This window comes from Lipophrys pholis (assembly GCF_963383615.2).
Source record: "Lipophrys pholis genome assembly, chromosome: 3".
Taxonomy (NCBI): Eukaryota; Metazoa; Chordata; class Actinopteri; order Blenniiformes; family Blenniidae; genus Lipophrys; species Lipophrys pholis.
Genome location: NC_137627.1, coordinates 6,041,135 through 6,059,028, shown reverse-complemented (window position 1 = coordinate 6,059,028; position 17,894 = coordinate 6,041,135). Strand labels below are relative to the sequence as shown.

The 17,894-nt window shown below is 41.6% G+C and overlaps 1 protein-coding gene across 1 annotated transcript in view; it reads right to left on the bottom strand.

Moving 5' to 3' along the window:
- The window catches only part of fat3a (FAT atypical cadherin 3a), a gene marked incomplete at its 5' end in the record, with an annotated part of 118,373 nt that overhangs the window by 30,107 nt on the left and 70,372 nt on the right, over positions 1-17,894 (bottom strand). Inside the window, 9 exons of the mRNA XM_080459568.1 lie at positions 2,159-2,373; positions 3,398-3,787; positions 5,945-6,178; positions 6,412-6,565; positions 6,670-6,866; positions 9,864-11,235; positions 11,327-14,055; positions 14,139-14,349; positions 15,054-15,329. Coding sequence (XP_080315694.1) covers positions 2,159-2,373; positions 3,398-3,787; positions 5,945-6,178; positions 6,412-6,565; positions 6,670-6,866; positions 9,864-11,235; positions 11,327-14,055; positions 14,139-14,349; positions 15,054-15,329 — 5,778 coding nt within the window. The remainder of the gene's footprint in view (positions 1-2,158; positions 2,374-3,397; positions 3,788-5,944; positions 6,179-6,411; positions 6,566-6,669; positions 6,867-9,863; positions 11,236-11,326; positions 14,056-14,138; positions 14,350-15,053; positions 15,330-17,894) is intronic.

The window sequence follows — 17,894 nt, the reverse complement described above, 5'->3', positions numbered from 1 at the left end:
TTTATTTAAAAACCAAAAAACAACACAGTGCATCAGTCAGAACACGATAACAGACAAAGTTGTCATTCCTTCACAGAACTTATCACATCGATCGCCCATAACAATATAACCACCTGATATAGTAGATTCCAGAACGTCTTGAGTTTGGGGATTTTTGTCAGTAATTTCTCTTTCGAGAACATGAGGTGCTGAACAAAACTGTAAACTGAGGAATTTGTTCGTCGCCGTCCTGTGCTCCAACCATTTCTGGCCAATCGTTGTATTGTAGCAGGGTGCATAAAAAAAATAAAGGCTGACACCGTGATCAAATATTATTACTAGGATTGTGTGTGAAGCACATTTCTACATCACAACCATTCCTGCGCACTCTCACGTACCAGTGGTGATGGAGCAGCAATACAAAGTGCTGACACACTATTGTAAGAATCCTAAGACGAAGACTTTTCAAGGATACTCTGGCACATAGACAGAGAAGGTGAATAAACACAAACCTTTTGACTGGAAGAAAACCAACTCTACTCAACTACCAGGTCCACAGCCAACAAGTACATTGGCGTTTTAATGACCTGGGGTTTGGACTCAATCATTGGGTTGTGGTGAAACATTTCCCCAATATTCACTAATGTGTGCAAAGGTATCAGTGACTGCTGCGGCTCCATCATACTGTCACCACTTCACAAGTTGTCCTTCCTTGAACCACCTCTTGTTATGCACTTAACAACTGCATCCCAGGAAAAGCCTACAGGAGCAGATGTTCTTACCGAGTCGTCTCGACATCACCGGCTGGTACTTGTCAAAATCATGCATGTTTTTATGTTCGCCCCGTTTTTTTATTTTCTTCAAACACAGCAGGTTCATTCGGGGTCAAATATGCCCCTCATCCCACAATGGATCCAATATAATAAGATAATCTGGTTCTCTTACTTCACCTGTCACTGCTTTTATTGTTGTGGTATACATATGTTAACCAAAGTATTGTGAAAATGTGAATGAACAGGTGAACACTAACCCCATCTGCTCTGTCTGTGAAGCTCGGAGCTTTCAATCCTCTCAATCCCAAGGATAAACAATCACGTCAGTCAAGCGGTATTTGCCGACATCTTGGTTAAGCCATTGATACCATCACAGAGAGCAATTATTTTCAGCCTGGAGGTGGAGCCCACACATCCACACTTCTGTATATACCAACATTCAGTATGAAATGAGCCTCAGTATCTGCAGGCCGTTTCTACATATTTCTTTGCCGAAAATTATTATGGGAATGCTTCTGTCAATGGGGAAAGTTCATGTTGAAATTATTGTATCGCCAAAGATAAATGACTTGTTCAATGAAAACTATTGATGGTAGTTATTAAATACAATCTTAGGGAGGCAATCATAAATATTGTTATAAACATGTTAGGGTCAGTGTCTTTCAAGCCTTTGAATGAGAGTGAACATTTGTATCAAATATGAGTAAAGAAATAGAACGCTTCTAGATATATTTCATTAAAAACTCAAGAAATTGAACACACACATGTCCATGCAAACAAATTGTGGTTTCAGATTGTGTGTGTTGCAGGTGATTATTTGGCATCATGAGCAAAATCCTGAACAAGCGGCAGGATCCAAATGAGGATTCTGCCTACATTAGGTCCTATTTCCTCGAGAAAGATCTTCTAGAATCTATAATTAATCCCACAGGCACAAAATGAAATGTGATTCCGTGGAGTCGGAGGATGAATTTACAGCTCATATACCTGAATTTAGCCAAAAAAAGAGAACATGGGGCATGATCTTTGAATAATCAAGGCTGGTACCAGAGATCAGGTTGAAAATCAAAGAACAACACAGATTATAATAAATAATACTAAACCAAAACAAATCAGAGGGAGATATCCGAGGACGTTGCTTCTCACCACAATAACAGCAGCTCCTCTGTTTAGTCAAAAGCAGCACAAATATTTTAAGATGTTTTGAGTCACACTGCACATTGTACATCATTCCATTAGCATGTACTACCAGTATTTTGCACAATGTGGAACACATGCCTGATATTCCATATGCACAAAGGCAAATATTGTAAATGGATATTGTGTGTTACTTTGTAAAAGTTTTGGGATAAATGACTGTGTCTATCCTCGGGCAACAGAACAGTTGACACATTCTATGAACTCACCTGGACCACCGACTCTCCGATAGTGGCGTCCTCCGACACCACAGTTGAGTAGAGGTCATGGCTGAACATGGGCGCGTTGTCGTTGACATCTGTGAGGTTTATGTTCACCGTGGTGATGGCACTCAGAGGAGGCGTGCCGCCATCGCACGCCTCCACCGTAAGGAAGTAGTCCCTGCAGGTCTCGTAGTCCAAAGGCTGGGCCACTAAAATGGCACCTGGGGAATATAATGTGACAGAATGATGAACTGGAACATTCTGTGAAAGGAGCTGAGTAATCAGGTCAAAGGTCTTCTAAAAAAGCCAGCCAATCATTTGCAGTTGTAGGAATATTAACTAATTTTTTTTGTGCAAAATCTACACTGTAGGTGTTTTCCCTATACCAGCTGCTGTGTTGGTGCTGCTTTGTTACCAATCGCTGACATGCTGTTGTTTATTCTGGCTCAAACTCCTCATGCTGCTGTGAATACCCACCAGGCCACCTCATGTGGATTAATCCCCCCTATGAAAAGAGTCCCGGGCAAATGCAACACTTCCTGCTACTGATGTAACACTGGAGAACAAGAGAGGTTGGTACTATTACTTTTACTAAGTTGAATTGCAGTACGTAGGTTTCTGATTAAAACTATTGTAGCAGGAGATCCTGCTACCCCAGCGTCCGGACACACACACGCACGCGTTATAGTTACTATGTGGTGTTTTTTGGTTTTATGTGTTCTTTTGAGAGATATGTTTTATTTGGTTTCACAGTGAGCTTCACGGTTTGTCCTGTGTGATTGTGCGTGTGTGCGTGTGACTTTGTAAATAAAATGTGTCATGAAAAAGAAGGAGACCCCAGGCAGAATAGCTCCTGTAAAAAAGGCAGGAGCTATTGGGGCTCTCAATAAAATGAACAAATGAACAGTATAAAGGAGTTCTCGCACTTATCAACAAAAACCACACAAATGACGGATATCACAGCAAGCGATAAGTAAGAAAAACAAGACCACATTTTTTTCACTCCATATTACAATTTATAGGCAATTTCCCACATGAAATGTATAGTAAATTGTCATGAATCCAATTTTTGAGAGCGTTTCATTGACAGTCACAGCTCTTTTCCACCAAATGAAAAATGAGGAAAAACTGCATCATGAGAACTGTAAAAAAAAAAAAAAAAAACCTGCCAGACCTCTCTTGAGTTGATCATGTGTGAATGAGCAGATTGAGGAAGACTGAAATGTGATTCATCAAGTCACTCACCAGTCAGAGGATGGATGTGGAACTTCCCATGCTCATTTCCCGATCGGATGCTGTAGGTGATCTCGGCGTTGGTGCCAATGTCCTTGCTGGCGGCGTACACCCTCAAGACCTCGGTGCCCACCCCAACGTCCTCCGGCACAGTCGCCAGCTGGTCGCGTCGCTCGAACACGGGCGGGTTGTCGTTGATGTCCAGCACGGTGATGGTGACGTTGACCAAAGAGAAGAGGGGCAGCGGCGAGCCCTGGTCAGATGCACGCACCGTTATCTGATAGGCTGGCTGGATCTCGCGGTCCAGGATGCGTTCTAGGACCACGATGCCGGAGGACTTGTCGATGGAGAAAAATCCTCCTGCAGAGTCGGCCAGGGAATAGACCACCACCCGACCGGGACCTGCTGTGAAGGAAGGCGAGGCGCGCCAAGGTCATGTCGGAGGTTTAAAGGCTTCATATTGTTTTTACCTGACAACTGTTTTCTTGCAATACTGCATTTTCTTGAAATACTCAATTTTAAAATCGAGTTCAGGCTCTGTTTACACGGCAATGTTTTCATATGAGAACAGAAAACCTTCCTGGTGTTTTTGGTGTCTGTTTATGTGAAAAAGGTGCTCAGAGCAACTGAAAACCTAACTTTTTTTAAACCGCTCCAAAGGTAGACATTTTGCGCTCTTTGTGGAAACGGGGAAAATTCAACATGTTAGCGCTACATATATTAGTTGCAGTTATAACACTGATCCAAATATTTTCCAACTGAAGATAATATTATCAAGACCCGAACTGTTTTTAGTTCAATCATTATTCTGATTCAGTTCTACTGATGGTTTTTAGGCGCACTATATTATCCCTTGGATATTTAAATGTTTTATGCCATGTATGTGTTTGTAAGTGCATTACTCGTGTGTTTTTCACTTGCTGCAACACAAATTGGCCTATGGGGACACAATAAAACTGAACTGAACTGAACCGAACTGACTCCCAATCCTTGTACTCATGGAACTTGGTACTTGGTTTCAACACAAAAACAACGGCACCCACTAGTGGTCTGGCATGCTAACTACGTTGTTGTCAGCGTTTCTGCCGTTTCCGTGTGAACGGTGTGTTTTCACTCTCTCCACTAATCTTTCACTCATCATACAACTTATCCTTTCAGGTTTCATGTAAAGAATGAAGAACAACATCATGGCTGGCCTTGATTAAAAACTCTCAAAAAACACACTTACTCATTCACATCTGTACAAGTATTTAAGCTCATTGAGGTCACGCTTACGACTTGTAAAGGTATGTACTCAATTAGCTCTACTTGTGAGTGATACCACATGTGCCAAGCTCCGAGATCACTTTTCAAATTTAAATGAGTCTTGTTTCCTGTCTGCGTTGGCTTTCGCCTTCTTTTTTATTCTGAGAAATATCTCAAATAGTTTGTCGTCTTGTTAAACCGCATTGTGAAAAACCTAGATTAAAATGTAATCAGACTGAAGGATTTAGCGTCCGTTTTAAACTGAGAATAAAAAATACAGCATGTGGTGAAATTAAGGTTTGCGAGGCGCATTGTGAATTTGAAACTGGCCACACATTTAACAATTGATGAGACGGTGATACGTCCAATGTGTCTGTGGCTCTAGAAGCACTTGTAAGCCAGCAAGTAAAAGATTTCCCTTGAGAGTTCAGGGTCTCCTTTGTTGCATATTTCACATCGTGGTGAAAGTTCTCAGTAGATAACAGGTGTGGACTGCAGGTAGGGCTTTAGTAGAATGCAGAAATGTCATCTGGTGGTGATGAGTTATGTGTTTTTTACCATAACATCAGCTGATAAAATACATCATCCACCTCCACCAGATCACATTTCTGATGAAAATGGAAGGATCCAGTTGAAACAGGACAAAGGTATGTAAAAACCTACATAATTGCTTGAAGTTGTAAGATCACAGGACAAATGTTGGTATTGTATTGAAAAAAAGGCAGTTTTTAAACATAGAGGGAGCTTTGATTTTTGTGCTGCCTGCTATGTACAGTATATCAATCCACTGCATTAACTTCACGAACACTTGAACTATGCACTCATAAAACGCTAGAGGGGTCCCATCCAATTTAGTGCAGAAGGTGTAAAACATCTGATCTTTCATAGAGATCCCATCCAACTTATTTTGACCTCTTGCTTACAACTTTCAGCTCTTTCACCTCGATCACCGCAGGAATCATACAGTCTGAAGGTCATCAACTCCCTAAAGACATCATGTTCTAACTGAGACCAAGCACCCGCACATAGGTAAGGATGTGTATGGGCTAAATTCCATTTGTTAAGCATTTTCTAGAATAGTCATCACTTTCTATCTTTTTTTGATCTGTAGCTTTTGAAACATAGTTCTGGCATAACACTTGTCAAGATGGTTCTGATCCAGCAAATATGTGTCAATTTCAACAAAAAACATGTATTTTCTTTGTGCTATTAAAAAATAATTGCAGTTACGTAAGTTTTTCTTGATATTTTTCTTCAATGTCAAGACAAACTACATTTGGCAGCCAACATGATTACATGCCGTAGTTGTAGTACCTTCATCAGGGTCGATGGCCTGGATGCGTGTGAGCAGGGCTTTGGTGGCGGTGTCTTCGTAGGCACTGGCTGTGTATTGTGGCAGGGTGAAAATGGGCGGGTTGTCGTTCACGTCAGTCACCGCCAGCTGCACCTCCGCACGGCACCACCGTCCACCACCGTCAGTCGCCTGGGCAACCAGCCGGTAATTAGGTGTCGCCTCACGGTCCAGATTCACAGACGACTTGATCTCACCTTGACAGGTTAGAAATCACAATGACAAGCGTTGAGACAGGAGTGCTGAATGGAGTCATGAACGCTGTCACACGAGCTGTGTCGTCGCCTCTGGGAAAAGAAATGTGTCACTTTCTGTGCAAGCAGGTGACTTTTTTTTCTCAACTGGATTGATTTTGGTTTCACTTTACAAACAGTACATTAGGTGTAAAAAAAAAAAAAAAAAAAAAAAAGGATTCAAATGCCACACTTACCAGTATCAGGGTCAATGCTGAAATCAGTTGATCCAGGGCCATGTAGGGAGTACTGGATCCAAGAATTGATGCCCACATCTGCATCTGAAGCTACAATCCTCAGAAGAGCACTGTTGACTGGGAGGTCTTCAGGGATGAAGGCAGTGTACAAAGCCTTCCCACACACAGACACAGCAAAGAAGTGAATACATGAAGTTGTGAAAACCGTTGGTGAGGCTACAATGCCACTGTCTCTCCTGCCACTGTTGTATTTCTCACCTGGTCACACATGGGGCTGTTGTCATTGGTATCTATCACCGTCACCTCCACCATCGCCTGGGTCACAAAGAGTCCGTCACTGGCCGTGACGTTGATGATGTAGAGGTTGCGTTCCTCCCTGTCCAAGGGGCCTTTCACGTACATTTTCCACTCGCCTTGAACAAGGCCAAGCGCAAACACACCACGATAGTTCCCACCTAGACGGCAAAATTTCAATCAAAACACTCCGCTGAGTACCAGTTGAAGGCACACCAGTCCTACATCAGTGGAAGATTTCAAACCTCTGTTCAAAATACACTATTGTGTTGCTGTGAGGCTGAATGGCTTTTTTGACTGGCAGTTATTTGGGGATTGTACTGTTAGACACATTGATTCAAGAGAAACTAAAAGTTACAGGTTCTCGAGGTTGATTGGAGGTCCTTTTCCAACCATCTTCTCTATCACAGCTAAAGACTGTGGTGTAGACTATGCTGTGGACAGGTCAATGGACCCGAGGTAACACAGAGACATATTATCTATACATAAAAACTGTTACACATATTATGTGTTTGGATAGGATGAAGCCATGGTACTAGGAGATAATTGGGCACTTCAAACCAAAATGTCACAGAGAGATATTGAACCCAGGTCATTTTGCTGTAAAGCAGAAAAGTTGACCATTATACTGTACTACATGACACCCCAAGAGGTCTTCTTAAGTTTGTGAATTCAACTCCAAGTCTCTGTTATGCTGTATGGGCTGTCTCCTATTGTAGTCCTTACCTGGGGCAAATAGCTTCACCCCAACATATAATGTGCTCATTAATTTACTATACAGGCAATTTCTTGATCCACTGCATTCATGGAAGCAACGGTTTGATAAAACTACTTTATAATTACGGCAATCATTTTAAATGTCTGCTTTATATGGACACTAAAGGGAAATTAATGTTGCAGCTGTAGCTAAAGGTTGGAGCATAATACTGAGGATTTATGAGAGCGCTGGGTGGCTGCTGATCCATTTAACTTGACTGTCGAGCCACCCGAGTATCTCCCAGGCGGCTCTGTCCCCTCTCACACATTAATAGGAAAAGGAAGATTTTATTTAGTGCATGGAAGTGGCAATATATTGCTACAGTGTGACTACAAAATACTTCTAAAACCCATCACTTCACAATTTACAGTTAGAAAACAACAGGGGAACTTGCAAGCACAGATTAATGGGTTCAAGCATAATTGCTCTTTCTATAACGGTTGAAACAAAAAAGACCTGATGGATTAAACAAGAGCCTTAGCTTATTTATTAGAGTAAGCAAGATGAATTCAAAAACATCAGACTTAACTTTTATAAAACAGTCCAGACACATTTGACTTGAGTTGTCCTGGAATAGGATCCCACACAAACTGACCGTTAACTGGATGAGGTAATATAGAAGATCGATGGACGGAAGGGCCAGTAAAATAAAGAGAGAGATTATAGAATCTGTGGGAAACTGCATATTTCTATTTTTACAGTATAATGCAGTACATCCCTATTACGATTATATTCTGAGTTTGACAATTATAATATAAACCTTTTAATCTATTAATCTGTTCATTGCAGTGCTAACACATACATTGACACCCAATATGGAGTCAGAATTTGTGGAGACATGCATGCTCATGGACGGCCAGGACAAAGTCCATAAAGCCACACATAGGTTAAGTCGACAACCCCACAGAGCCAATTTGTAGTATTCAAATATTTGGTCCAATTGTTGGTGGATTTTTGCTTTCATTTATTGGATTTATTCAGAAGTACACTGGATTCTGCTAACAAATCACAAACAGACCTTCTGAACTGTCAAACATTCAGATGGGTGTTTTTTATTTTCCATAAAAAACTCAACCAAACGCTTCAAGAAGTGAGAGGCAGATTGACTCAAATCTTTCTATTTGGAGTGTCTTCATAAAATAAATGGGGTCTTTTCACAACAATGGGTCTATTATTGTTGAGTGGACTCACCCTTCACTGAGTTCATTTTTTCATTTTTTTTTTTGTACAATCCATGTTTTCTTTGCACTCCTATGTTTGCCATTGATTCACGCACCCTCCACTCTGCAGCATAGCAGCAGTTTCTTTTACTTCAGCTGTCAGCTACAAGGTCACATTACTCACGCGTCTGTCATTCAGCCCAGCTGTCTGGCTGATATTCATTAAAAACTCATCAGGGGAAGGATTTCCCCCCATTAAAAGTCCTTCATTAGGAATCTAGCTCCCTTTGGTATGGCAGTCCTCTGTCGTGATCTCCGAGGGAGACCTAACTTCATTACTACTCTGGAGCTTGTCAATGAGCAGGCAGCAAATCAGAGAAGCTACTCCTTTGATCACAGGCCATAACATTCATGCTATTAATGCTGATGTTCAGTATTCACCTAGAATTTTCCTGAATTATTTGATACTTATTTCCTCTCATTTCTTCTAATTTCCTCCTCTTTACCTAATTCCTCCATAAACATAGATACATTCATGCATTTTTGACACGCCACGAAAGTTGAGAATTCAGGGCTAAAATATGTGAGTGCAGTTCACTATAAAAATAGGCTTATTGAATCTAGACAAACATGCAAGTTTGCCTCCTTTTGAAGACCAGCAAATACCAAGTGGTTTCATTACTTATTACCAACTGTAGCCATATTTAACATGTTACAACAATGTTTGGATCAAAGTATTTTTCACATTTTATTTTTAGACTGTACATTATAGTTCTGCTTCTCTAAACATATATACTACAGTTTTTTCTCTGTGATAGACGGGCAACAACGCAAGTGTCCAAACCCACAATTCAAAGGTGTTGTGATCTCTTGTAAGTATAACAAGATATTTAAAAGACAAGGCAGCTTAATATGTTTGATAAGATCCTAAGTTTTTGAAATGTCATTGAAATTAATCTCTGTCTTACAAAAGTACAAGAGGGCATATTGCATCAGTGAGTCTTACAATTTCTCTATAGTTCAATTTAGAATGACATCAGTGAAAATAAAAAAGATATATAATGTGGGAAAATAGTTTATCCTGGAATACTGCTTTATCCAGGAAATGATTCCTCAGCCACTCAAAATTTGTGAAAATATGAAATGCACAACTTTACAATGCATTGGCTTTGAATATAGAAAGTTGCATCAATGCTCATCTTTAAAAATTCAGTTAAAATGGCATTTATAACTTAACTTACCTGTTATGTGGTAACTGACTTGTCGGTTAACAGCAGAACTGTCGTCATCTCTGGTGTTCAGCACAGCCACCACCTCCCCAGGGGGATCGCTCTCCTGAACCGAGCCAAAGTATTGGTTCTCCATGAACTTGGGTGGGTTGTCGTTGACGTCGGACACTGCCACAGTTACAGTTGTGGTGCTGGAAAGTGACAGAGTCTCCCCAAGGTCTGAGGCTATGACAGTGAATGTGTAGGATGGCTTGGTTTCATGATCAAGGTCCTTGTGAGTGGAGATCCACCCTGTGTTGCTGTCAATACTAAAGGTGCCAACCAGTGTGTCGAGATCTCCATCTGACTGAATTAATGTCCCAAGTCTGTAGGTCACCTGACCATTGGCACCTGAATCTGGATCTAATGCTTGGACTTGAATGATTCTGGTTCCAACAGCCATTCCTTCCATCACAGTTGTGTCGTAAGAAGTGGTATCAAAGGCTGGTTTGTTATCATTTAGATCCAACACTCTGACCTCTACATCGATAGAAGTCACTGACTCAAGCTTAGCCTGTTGTGCTGTGGCAGTAATTTTGAAATTATATCCTTTGATTACTTCATGATCCAAGGATTTATCAAGTTTGATCACTCCTGTATCTTTCTCCACCACAAACACCCCGTCTTGGTTGTTTTCACCAGTTTCTCCATTAACAACAGCGAAAGTAGCAGAGAGTGGTGCAAACCCCGTTGGAGTATTGAGGTGCACTGTTCCTACCGCTGAACCTATGGGGGTGTTCTCTGGTATGCTAAACAAGTAGTGATGTTGGTTGAAAGTAGGAATAAAAGCATCTGGTGAAAGGACATGAATGTACACAGACACTAAAGAGTGTCGGACTGGATTTCCTCCATCCACAGCCTTCACAAAAAAAGATAATACGGAATTTCTCAAGTGACTGAAGCTGCCCTTTGTAACCATCCAACCATTGTCTGGGTCTATCTCCAAAATGTCTACCACAGGGACGTGTGCTTCACTATAAAGTGAATATGTCACTTTAGCATTAATGCCATCATCGGGATCGTGAGCCTGAATCTGAGTCACCAAAAAACCTTTAGCCACATCGGATTTAACTGAAGCTCGGTACTCAGTTGCACGGAAGCGAGGTGCATTATCATTATCATCTAACAGAGTCACTTGAACAGTACAGTAAGAAACACGTCCACCTGTGTCTTGGGCTGCCACTGTGAGAACAATATCCTTGTTGGCTGGATCTTCACGATCAAGCTTTTCTACAGTGGAGATTTGTCCATTTGCATCAATGTTGAACTGGTCCTTTCCCAAGTCATTCACAAAGGAATAGCTGATGAGTCCAAATGCTCCGGGGTCTGCGTCCGTTGCTTTTACCTGGAATGAAAAAAAGAGTTTCAAAGTCAGCAAGTATTTATGTCGAGAGGATTAAATGAAGAAAAATAAGCCTTTTGGTAAAATCACTTACCTGTATGACCTTGGACCCCACGGCAGCATTCTCCCGTAATTCTGCCTCATACAAGTTCTGTCCAAACACTGGACTGTGCAAGTTGGCACCCAACACTTTTACATGAACTTGTGCAGTGCTGGTAAACACCCCGTCTGAAACTGAGACATTCAGGCTATACGCAGGCTCCATTCTTTGCTTACGATGGCTTGACAAAGTGATGATTCCTGTGTTCTTGTCCATGACAAAGTTCATTCTTTCATTTCCTGATAAAATACTGTACTCCAACTTGTCAAAATCTGAACTGTCAGCATCTGAGGCCTGGACACAGGTTATAAAGTGCCCACGGGGAGCTAGCTCATTCACGTAGGCCTCATACAGCAGCTGGTTGAAGATTGGAGGGTTGTCATTCATGTCATTCAAGACAACAGTCACAGATACTTCGCTGCTCAAAGGAGGGAAGCCATTATCAGTGGCCCTGACGATGAAATCATACTTCTGTACCAGTTCATGGTCCAGCATTCGTGCTGTCAGTATCAATCCACTGCTGCTATCAATGTGAAAATAATCTGTGCTGTTGTGGACATCTGAAAATATCTGGTAGCGGACAACATTGTTTTTCTCCGAGTCTTTGTCCGTGGCAATGACTTGAAGTGCTGGGGTTCCAATCATGGCGGTTTCAGACAATACCACTCTGTAGGACATTTTCTGGAAGATAGGAGGGTTATCGTTCACATCCTGGACAAACACTTCTACGTCAACCTCAGCACGAGCACCGGTCAAGTAGTCTGTGGCTCTGACAGTGAGCTGGTAAGATGCAGCTGTTTCATAGTCCAAAGAGTGAATGACACTTATGACTCCGGTATCAAAGCCAATGTCAAACTGAAGCGATGGATCTCCATCAACAATTGTATAGATGATGTTTTGACCTTCAGGGCTGGTGGCGTTTATGCCGAGGATAGGTGTGTGTACAGCCACATCCTCGTTCACAGAAACAGAGTAAAATGATTTGTCAAAGACAGGCATGGCTTTGTTGACGACAGTAATGGGAAACTCAGTAGTTGTTGAAAGAGGTGGATAACCACCATCTTTGGCATATATCACCATCTGGTATTCCACGTTAGACAAATCAGAGTCAAAAGACCTCTTAAGGCTGAGACTACCAGTCTGCCGATTGATCTCAAAATGACCATGGTCATCCTTAAGATAGTACGACACCTCTCCATTAATTCCTTTGTCGCCATCTACTGCCATGACCCTGAAAATTGGTGACCCTGGTTCCGCTTCTACTTGAACGGCAGCATAATAGGGAAGTCCAACAAAAATAGGGGCATTGTCATTTATGTCCTCCACTTGAACTCTAACCATAACTCTGGCGACGTGAAGACGGTCATGCTCTCTTCTTGCTTCAACAACTAGTTCATAAAACTCTTGCTCCTCACGGTCAAACGGTATTCCTGTTGTCTGGATGACGCCAGATGTGGGGCGTATTCGGAATCTTGTACCGGCATTTAGCAAGGTGTACTTCAGGGGTTCATTAAGACGGTTTCCCACAGCATTGACCACAGCCACTTTCGTGATATTTGATATGTTCTCTCTGATAGAAGAAGAATAAATGTTGTGGGTAAAGCTGAGACCAGAATCCAGGGCTTCTCTGACCAGTATAGTCACCAAAGCTGTGCTGGAAAATTTCCCATCGGAAACTTTGACACTGAAGCGAAAACGCTCTTTGGAGAAGTTGTTGTTTTTTACTACAATAATTCCACTTGAAGGTTTAATGGCAAAATGGTCCAGTACCCCATCAGTCAGAGAGTATATAAGCTCTGTAGGGACATCTTTGTCAGGGTCTATGGCGGAAACCTGCAATGCCTCGACTCCCACATATGTAGGGAGAAGCAGAACAGTTTCAAAGGAATTTTGGGTGAATCGAGGCGGTGAATCATTTGTGTCAATCACTTCTATCGTTACCTCAGTTGGACTATCTGCTGTCAACTGGGGTCTGCCATTGTCCCGAACATGAACATGGAAGTGGAAGCTTGCGAATGTCTCATGGTCCAGATTAGCAATGGTTCGTATGGAGCCAGTTCCTGAGTCCACTGTGAAGAACATTTTGGCAGTATCCTCAACAATCTGATAGACCAACAGAGCATTTTGGTTGCGGTCATTGTCAGTGGCCTTGATCACTAAAGGTGTGTCATCTGAGTTCAAGACCACACTGTTGACAGGTGCCACTTCACTAATGCTTCCATGATAGTGGAGCTGCTGGAACACAGGTGGGTTGTCGTTCTCATCGACCACCTGGATTAAAAGAGTGGCATTCGACGCCATGCCAGCCATGTTAGTAGCCTGAACTATCAGGTTGTATGACATTGTGGTTTCATAGTCCAGAGGTTTCTGAGTAGTGATCACACCACTGTATTGATTAATCTGAAATACATGTTCTGTGTTGCCCTTCTTGATGTCGTAAGTGAGAGTTGATTGGCTGACTGCATTCACGGTGGTGACGGAGGTCCCGACCATTGCGTTTTCTGTGATTTCAGTCTGGTATTCTGGTTGAGGGAACTTTGGACCGGCGTTGTCTGAGAGAGTGACAGCAATACGCACTATTGTTGTTGTGGACAGGGGAGGGGAGCCATTGTCAGTGACCCTGACAGTGAGAACATAGTGACCTATGCTTGACAGGTCCAGGTCACGGGCAACAGTGATGATACCCAAAACTGGTTCAATATGGAAGGAATTTCCAGTGTTGCCTGTTGACCAAAAATAACATCAGTGCATTGTACAAAGTATTCGAACAATAAGAAGGAAGTATTTTGTTGTATGTGGTGCTTACCAGCTTCAATAGAGTAGTGCAGCTCTGCATTCTCGCCTTTATCTTTGTCCAGAGCAGTAACTTGGACTACAGCTGATCCCACTGCTGCTGACTCATAGACTGAACCTTCATACAGAGCACTGGTAAAAATGGGTACATGGTCATTGATATCTTCCACTTCTATTAGCACACGGGCCAGATTTTTTCTGTATGGGAACTCTTGATCCTTCACCTGTGAAGAAATACAACCCAAAACAGAAAGTCTTATTCAAAGTGACAATGTCATACAAAATCACTACATTGGGATATTTTAATGCTCTCAGGATCCTTTGCCAAATATTATTCTACCAAATTTCACTAGTTTTAAACTGGCAGTTTTCTGTTTTGTATGTAAAAACACAATAACAAAAACAAAATGTGCTCACTTGTTACTGTATTTTGCTTAATTTTGTAATGATAAATTCAGGTAGTAGAAGAGCATAGGCATAGAAACTGGCTCCGGTTCGCTTATTACCTCACAAGCAAACCTAGACTAATGGCTCCAGTTAAACTGACCATGGTCATTTGGGAAGATACACTTAGTGGTTAAGGGTCAATACTCATTAAGATCCCCTGATATTTGATCTGCATTTGAGGCCAGTTAAGGTCAGTAGATCAGCATGGCATTTTGTAAAGTAACCAAAATCATTCTGGACACTAGCTCATCTAATTAAGACTACCAGTATATTTTGTAATAGACAAATGCTGGGACAGGATATCACAGACAGAAGCCAGTCAGAAGACAGAATCCCCATCCATGTGTATCAGGTGCAATGGAAACTACAACAAAGACCTGTACGGTATCGTTTTGCAAGTGACTGGAAGCCACCAGAAATTATGTTACTACAATGATGCAATGAAGCACCGTTCCTCATCAAAGTCAAAGGCATGTCTTACAATAACTGTGATGATGTGCTGGGCACAGGCTTCATGGTCAAGCCTTTGAGTAGTGTAGATGGTGCCCAAGGTGGGGTGAATGCGGAAGAGACGCATGCTGTTGGGGTCTATGGAACTCTGTAGGGAGTAGGTCAGCCGGTGATGCTCGTCACGGTCTGATGCCAGAACTTGGACCACCTCGGTGTCCGGGGGAGTATCTTCAGATATGGTGACATCATACGTTGGTTGGGAGAAGATGGGTGGGTTGTCGTTGTTGTCTATAACAGTGATGTGAACCTAAAATATGAGGAACATCAATGAAAAGGAGAAGGAGAAAGGGAGGACAGCAATACATGAAGGATTAACAAAGCAGGGTTTCTGACCTTTCTACATGTATTGTAAAAACATTTTCTGTTGTCAGTCACCATTTTACAGACAGGTGAGTTTAAAAACGTCTTGCCTGTGAGAAATCTAGCACTTAAAACATGACATTTCCATGTGTTCACCAAAATTGTTTGGGGGAAATTAGTTGTTATGAAAATTGGGCTTCAGATGTCCCTGTACCATACAAAAAGCTTGCACACCTTCACAAGTTTTCTCTCTTGTTTTGTTTGTCATTTTTGTCGAAAGAGTCCCATTTGACCAGTTATTTTTCTGCATCACCGTTTAAGAGCATATTAAAATTCCTGCTTGAGTACAATTGTTACTTTAAGTTGCAAACGGAGGTGGGGTACTTTGAGAATATGTAATACTAGTCACTTCACTGGTAGTCACTCTATTTATGGCCATTGGAATTATGTAAAACAGAACAGAATAAGAATGAGTGAATATGTGTCATCGTGTTGACTGCAGAGAAGTCCTGCTGTGTGGTGATGGTTGGCATGGGTCATGACTCATGGAAAGTTCCTGAGTCACAGATGACTGGTGCTTTATCACAGCATGAATCAGGAAAACACAGGGAGACAGAAATACAAAGACAGGTATGAAAACAGACACAAGAAGTAAATGTGGGGTTTTGACTTGCCTTATACATCTTGTCGAAGTGGGGGGGGGGGGGGGGGGGGGTGTATATTAGTACATATATTCTTACTCACATAATACCTGAAACTGGAGTTCTGACTTTTTTAAACTTACCTCAAAATGACCTATGCAGTTTAAACCATTTGTCCACAAATGGAGTTTTAAGAATCTCATAAAACGTTTTATCACTAGGAATATCAGACAAATGACAAACCTGTAGCGCATAAGTACTTATTAGGAAAAAATATATATCTTATTAGTGTATGTCTGGCTACAGTTGAGTGTGAGGACAAGGGTGGCAGGCAGCCAGCCAGCTCTGATTCAGGTAAGGAGCCAGGGCTGAAGGCCAAAGGGCCATGGGTAACAAGCTGCTGCTACAGTAGGAAGCTAAGCAGGGGGAAAAGAGGTCAGGATCTGGTGCGGTCTGGCTGGTGATGGAAACTAACACCCCATGAAGAACAGGAGGGAAGTGAGGCTAGAATGCGGCTGTTGAAGAGAATGTTGGTGCGGAAAGATGAAAAATAACAAAAAATGTGTCATATGATAGGAAGCAGAACATTATTTCATTTTAAAGGCACCTTCAATACCTTCAATCCATTTGAATATGCTTGGTGTTTTTCTCAGTCTAAATTTTATTTTAAAGGAGCTTAGTATGTATTGAGAAGGCCATTCTTTTGTGGAAATAAGTTATATGAGTTATCATAGCAATATTTTTAGGGGCAAATGTCTGGTCATTTCTTTTGGTTATTTATATTGTTCGTTTCTTTCCTTGCACTGTGGGCTTGTTTGTGGGTATAGGTGTTTATGTCTGTAGATATGTATGAATGGACGTGTATGTATATATATTCTATGTGTTGCACAGGACGTGTGTGTGTGTGTGTGTGTGTGTGTGTGTGTGTGTGTGTGTGTGTGTGTGTGTGTGTGTGTGTGTGTGTGTGTGTGTGTGTGTGTGTGTGGGTGGGTGGGTGGGTGGGTGGGTGGGTGTGTGGGCGTGTGGGTGTAAGAGATGGAAGGAAGTAATTATATTATTTATTTGTGACAAGGGGTGAGAGTAAATAAGTTTTTACTTCTTCTCACTCCTTTTCGAATACTCTCTGACGATGTTTTTTCTTGATTTATTTTATTTTTGTTATTCATTTATTTATTATTTGAGAGGAAAACTTTGTTGTCAATTTTCTTTTCTTTTATTGTTTTCGTATTCGTATTCGAAATAAACTTTTCAATCAATCAATCAAAGTTATAGGTTCAAATCCACCCAAGGCCTTTAGAGTTTGCATGTTCCCCCCACACATGCATGGAAGCAGCAAGAAAACAACTGCGATGACTATTTGTGTACAAGTTAAAGGTGATGCTACATACAGTGGGACATATGACATGATGCTTTCAGGAGGACAGAGTTCATTCAGGAGTGAGGATATCCCCTCCTCTTTAAACAACAATTTAGAGAAATAGCAACTGAGCTCAGCGCAAACTAATACCAATGCTACAGCTTGGTCAATTCAGTAAGCAGGGTAAGGAGAGACCGCAGCTATTTTCATCCATGATAAAAGTTATGGTGAAATTATTTGATTTGAACTTTATAATCTGTAACAGTTTTACTAGTTTCATGATAGGAATGAGTCACAAGCCAATTACCGTGGAGAAGTAGTGGCATTAGTTTTGTGTTTAAACCCCCAAAAATGGTCCTGATTACAAACTTATAGGGGACGTTTCAAACTCTCAGACTATCTTCCAAACCATTCAAACCTGAGACCTTCCTCTGTGAGGTGACACTGTGAACCACTGATCCACGCCGATCACTGTACAAACCAAACTCTGCAAAGTCGAACAAGCTGCAGGAGA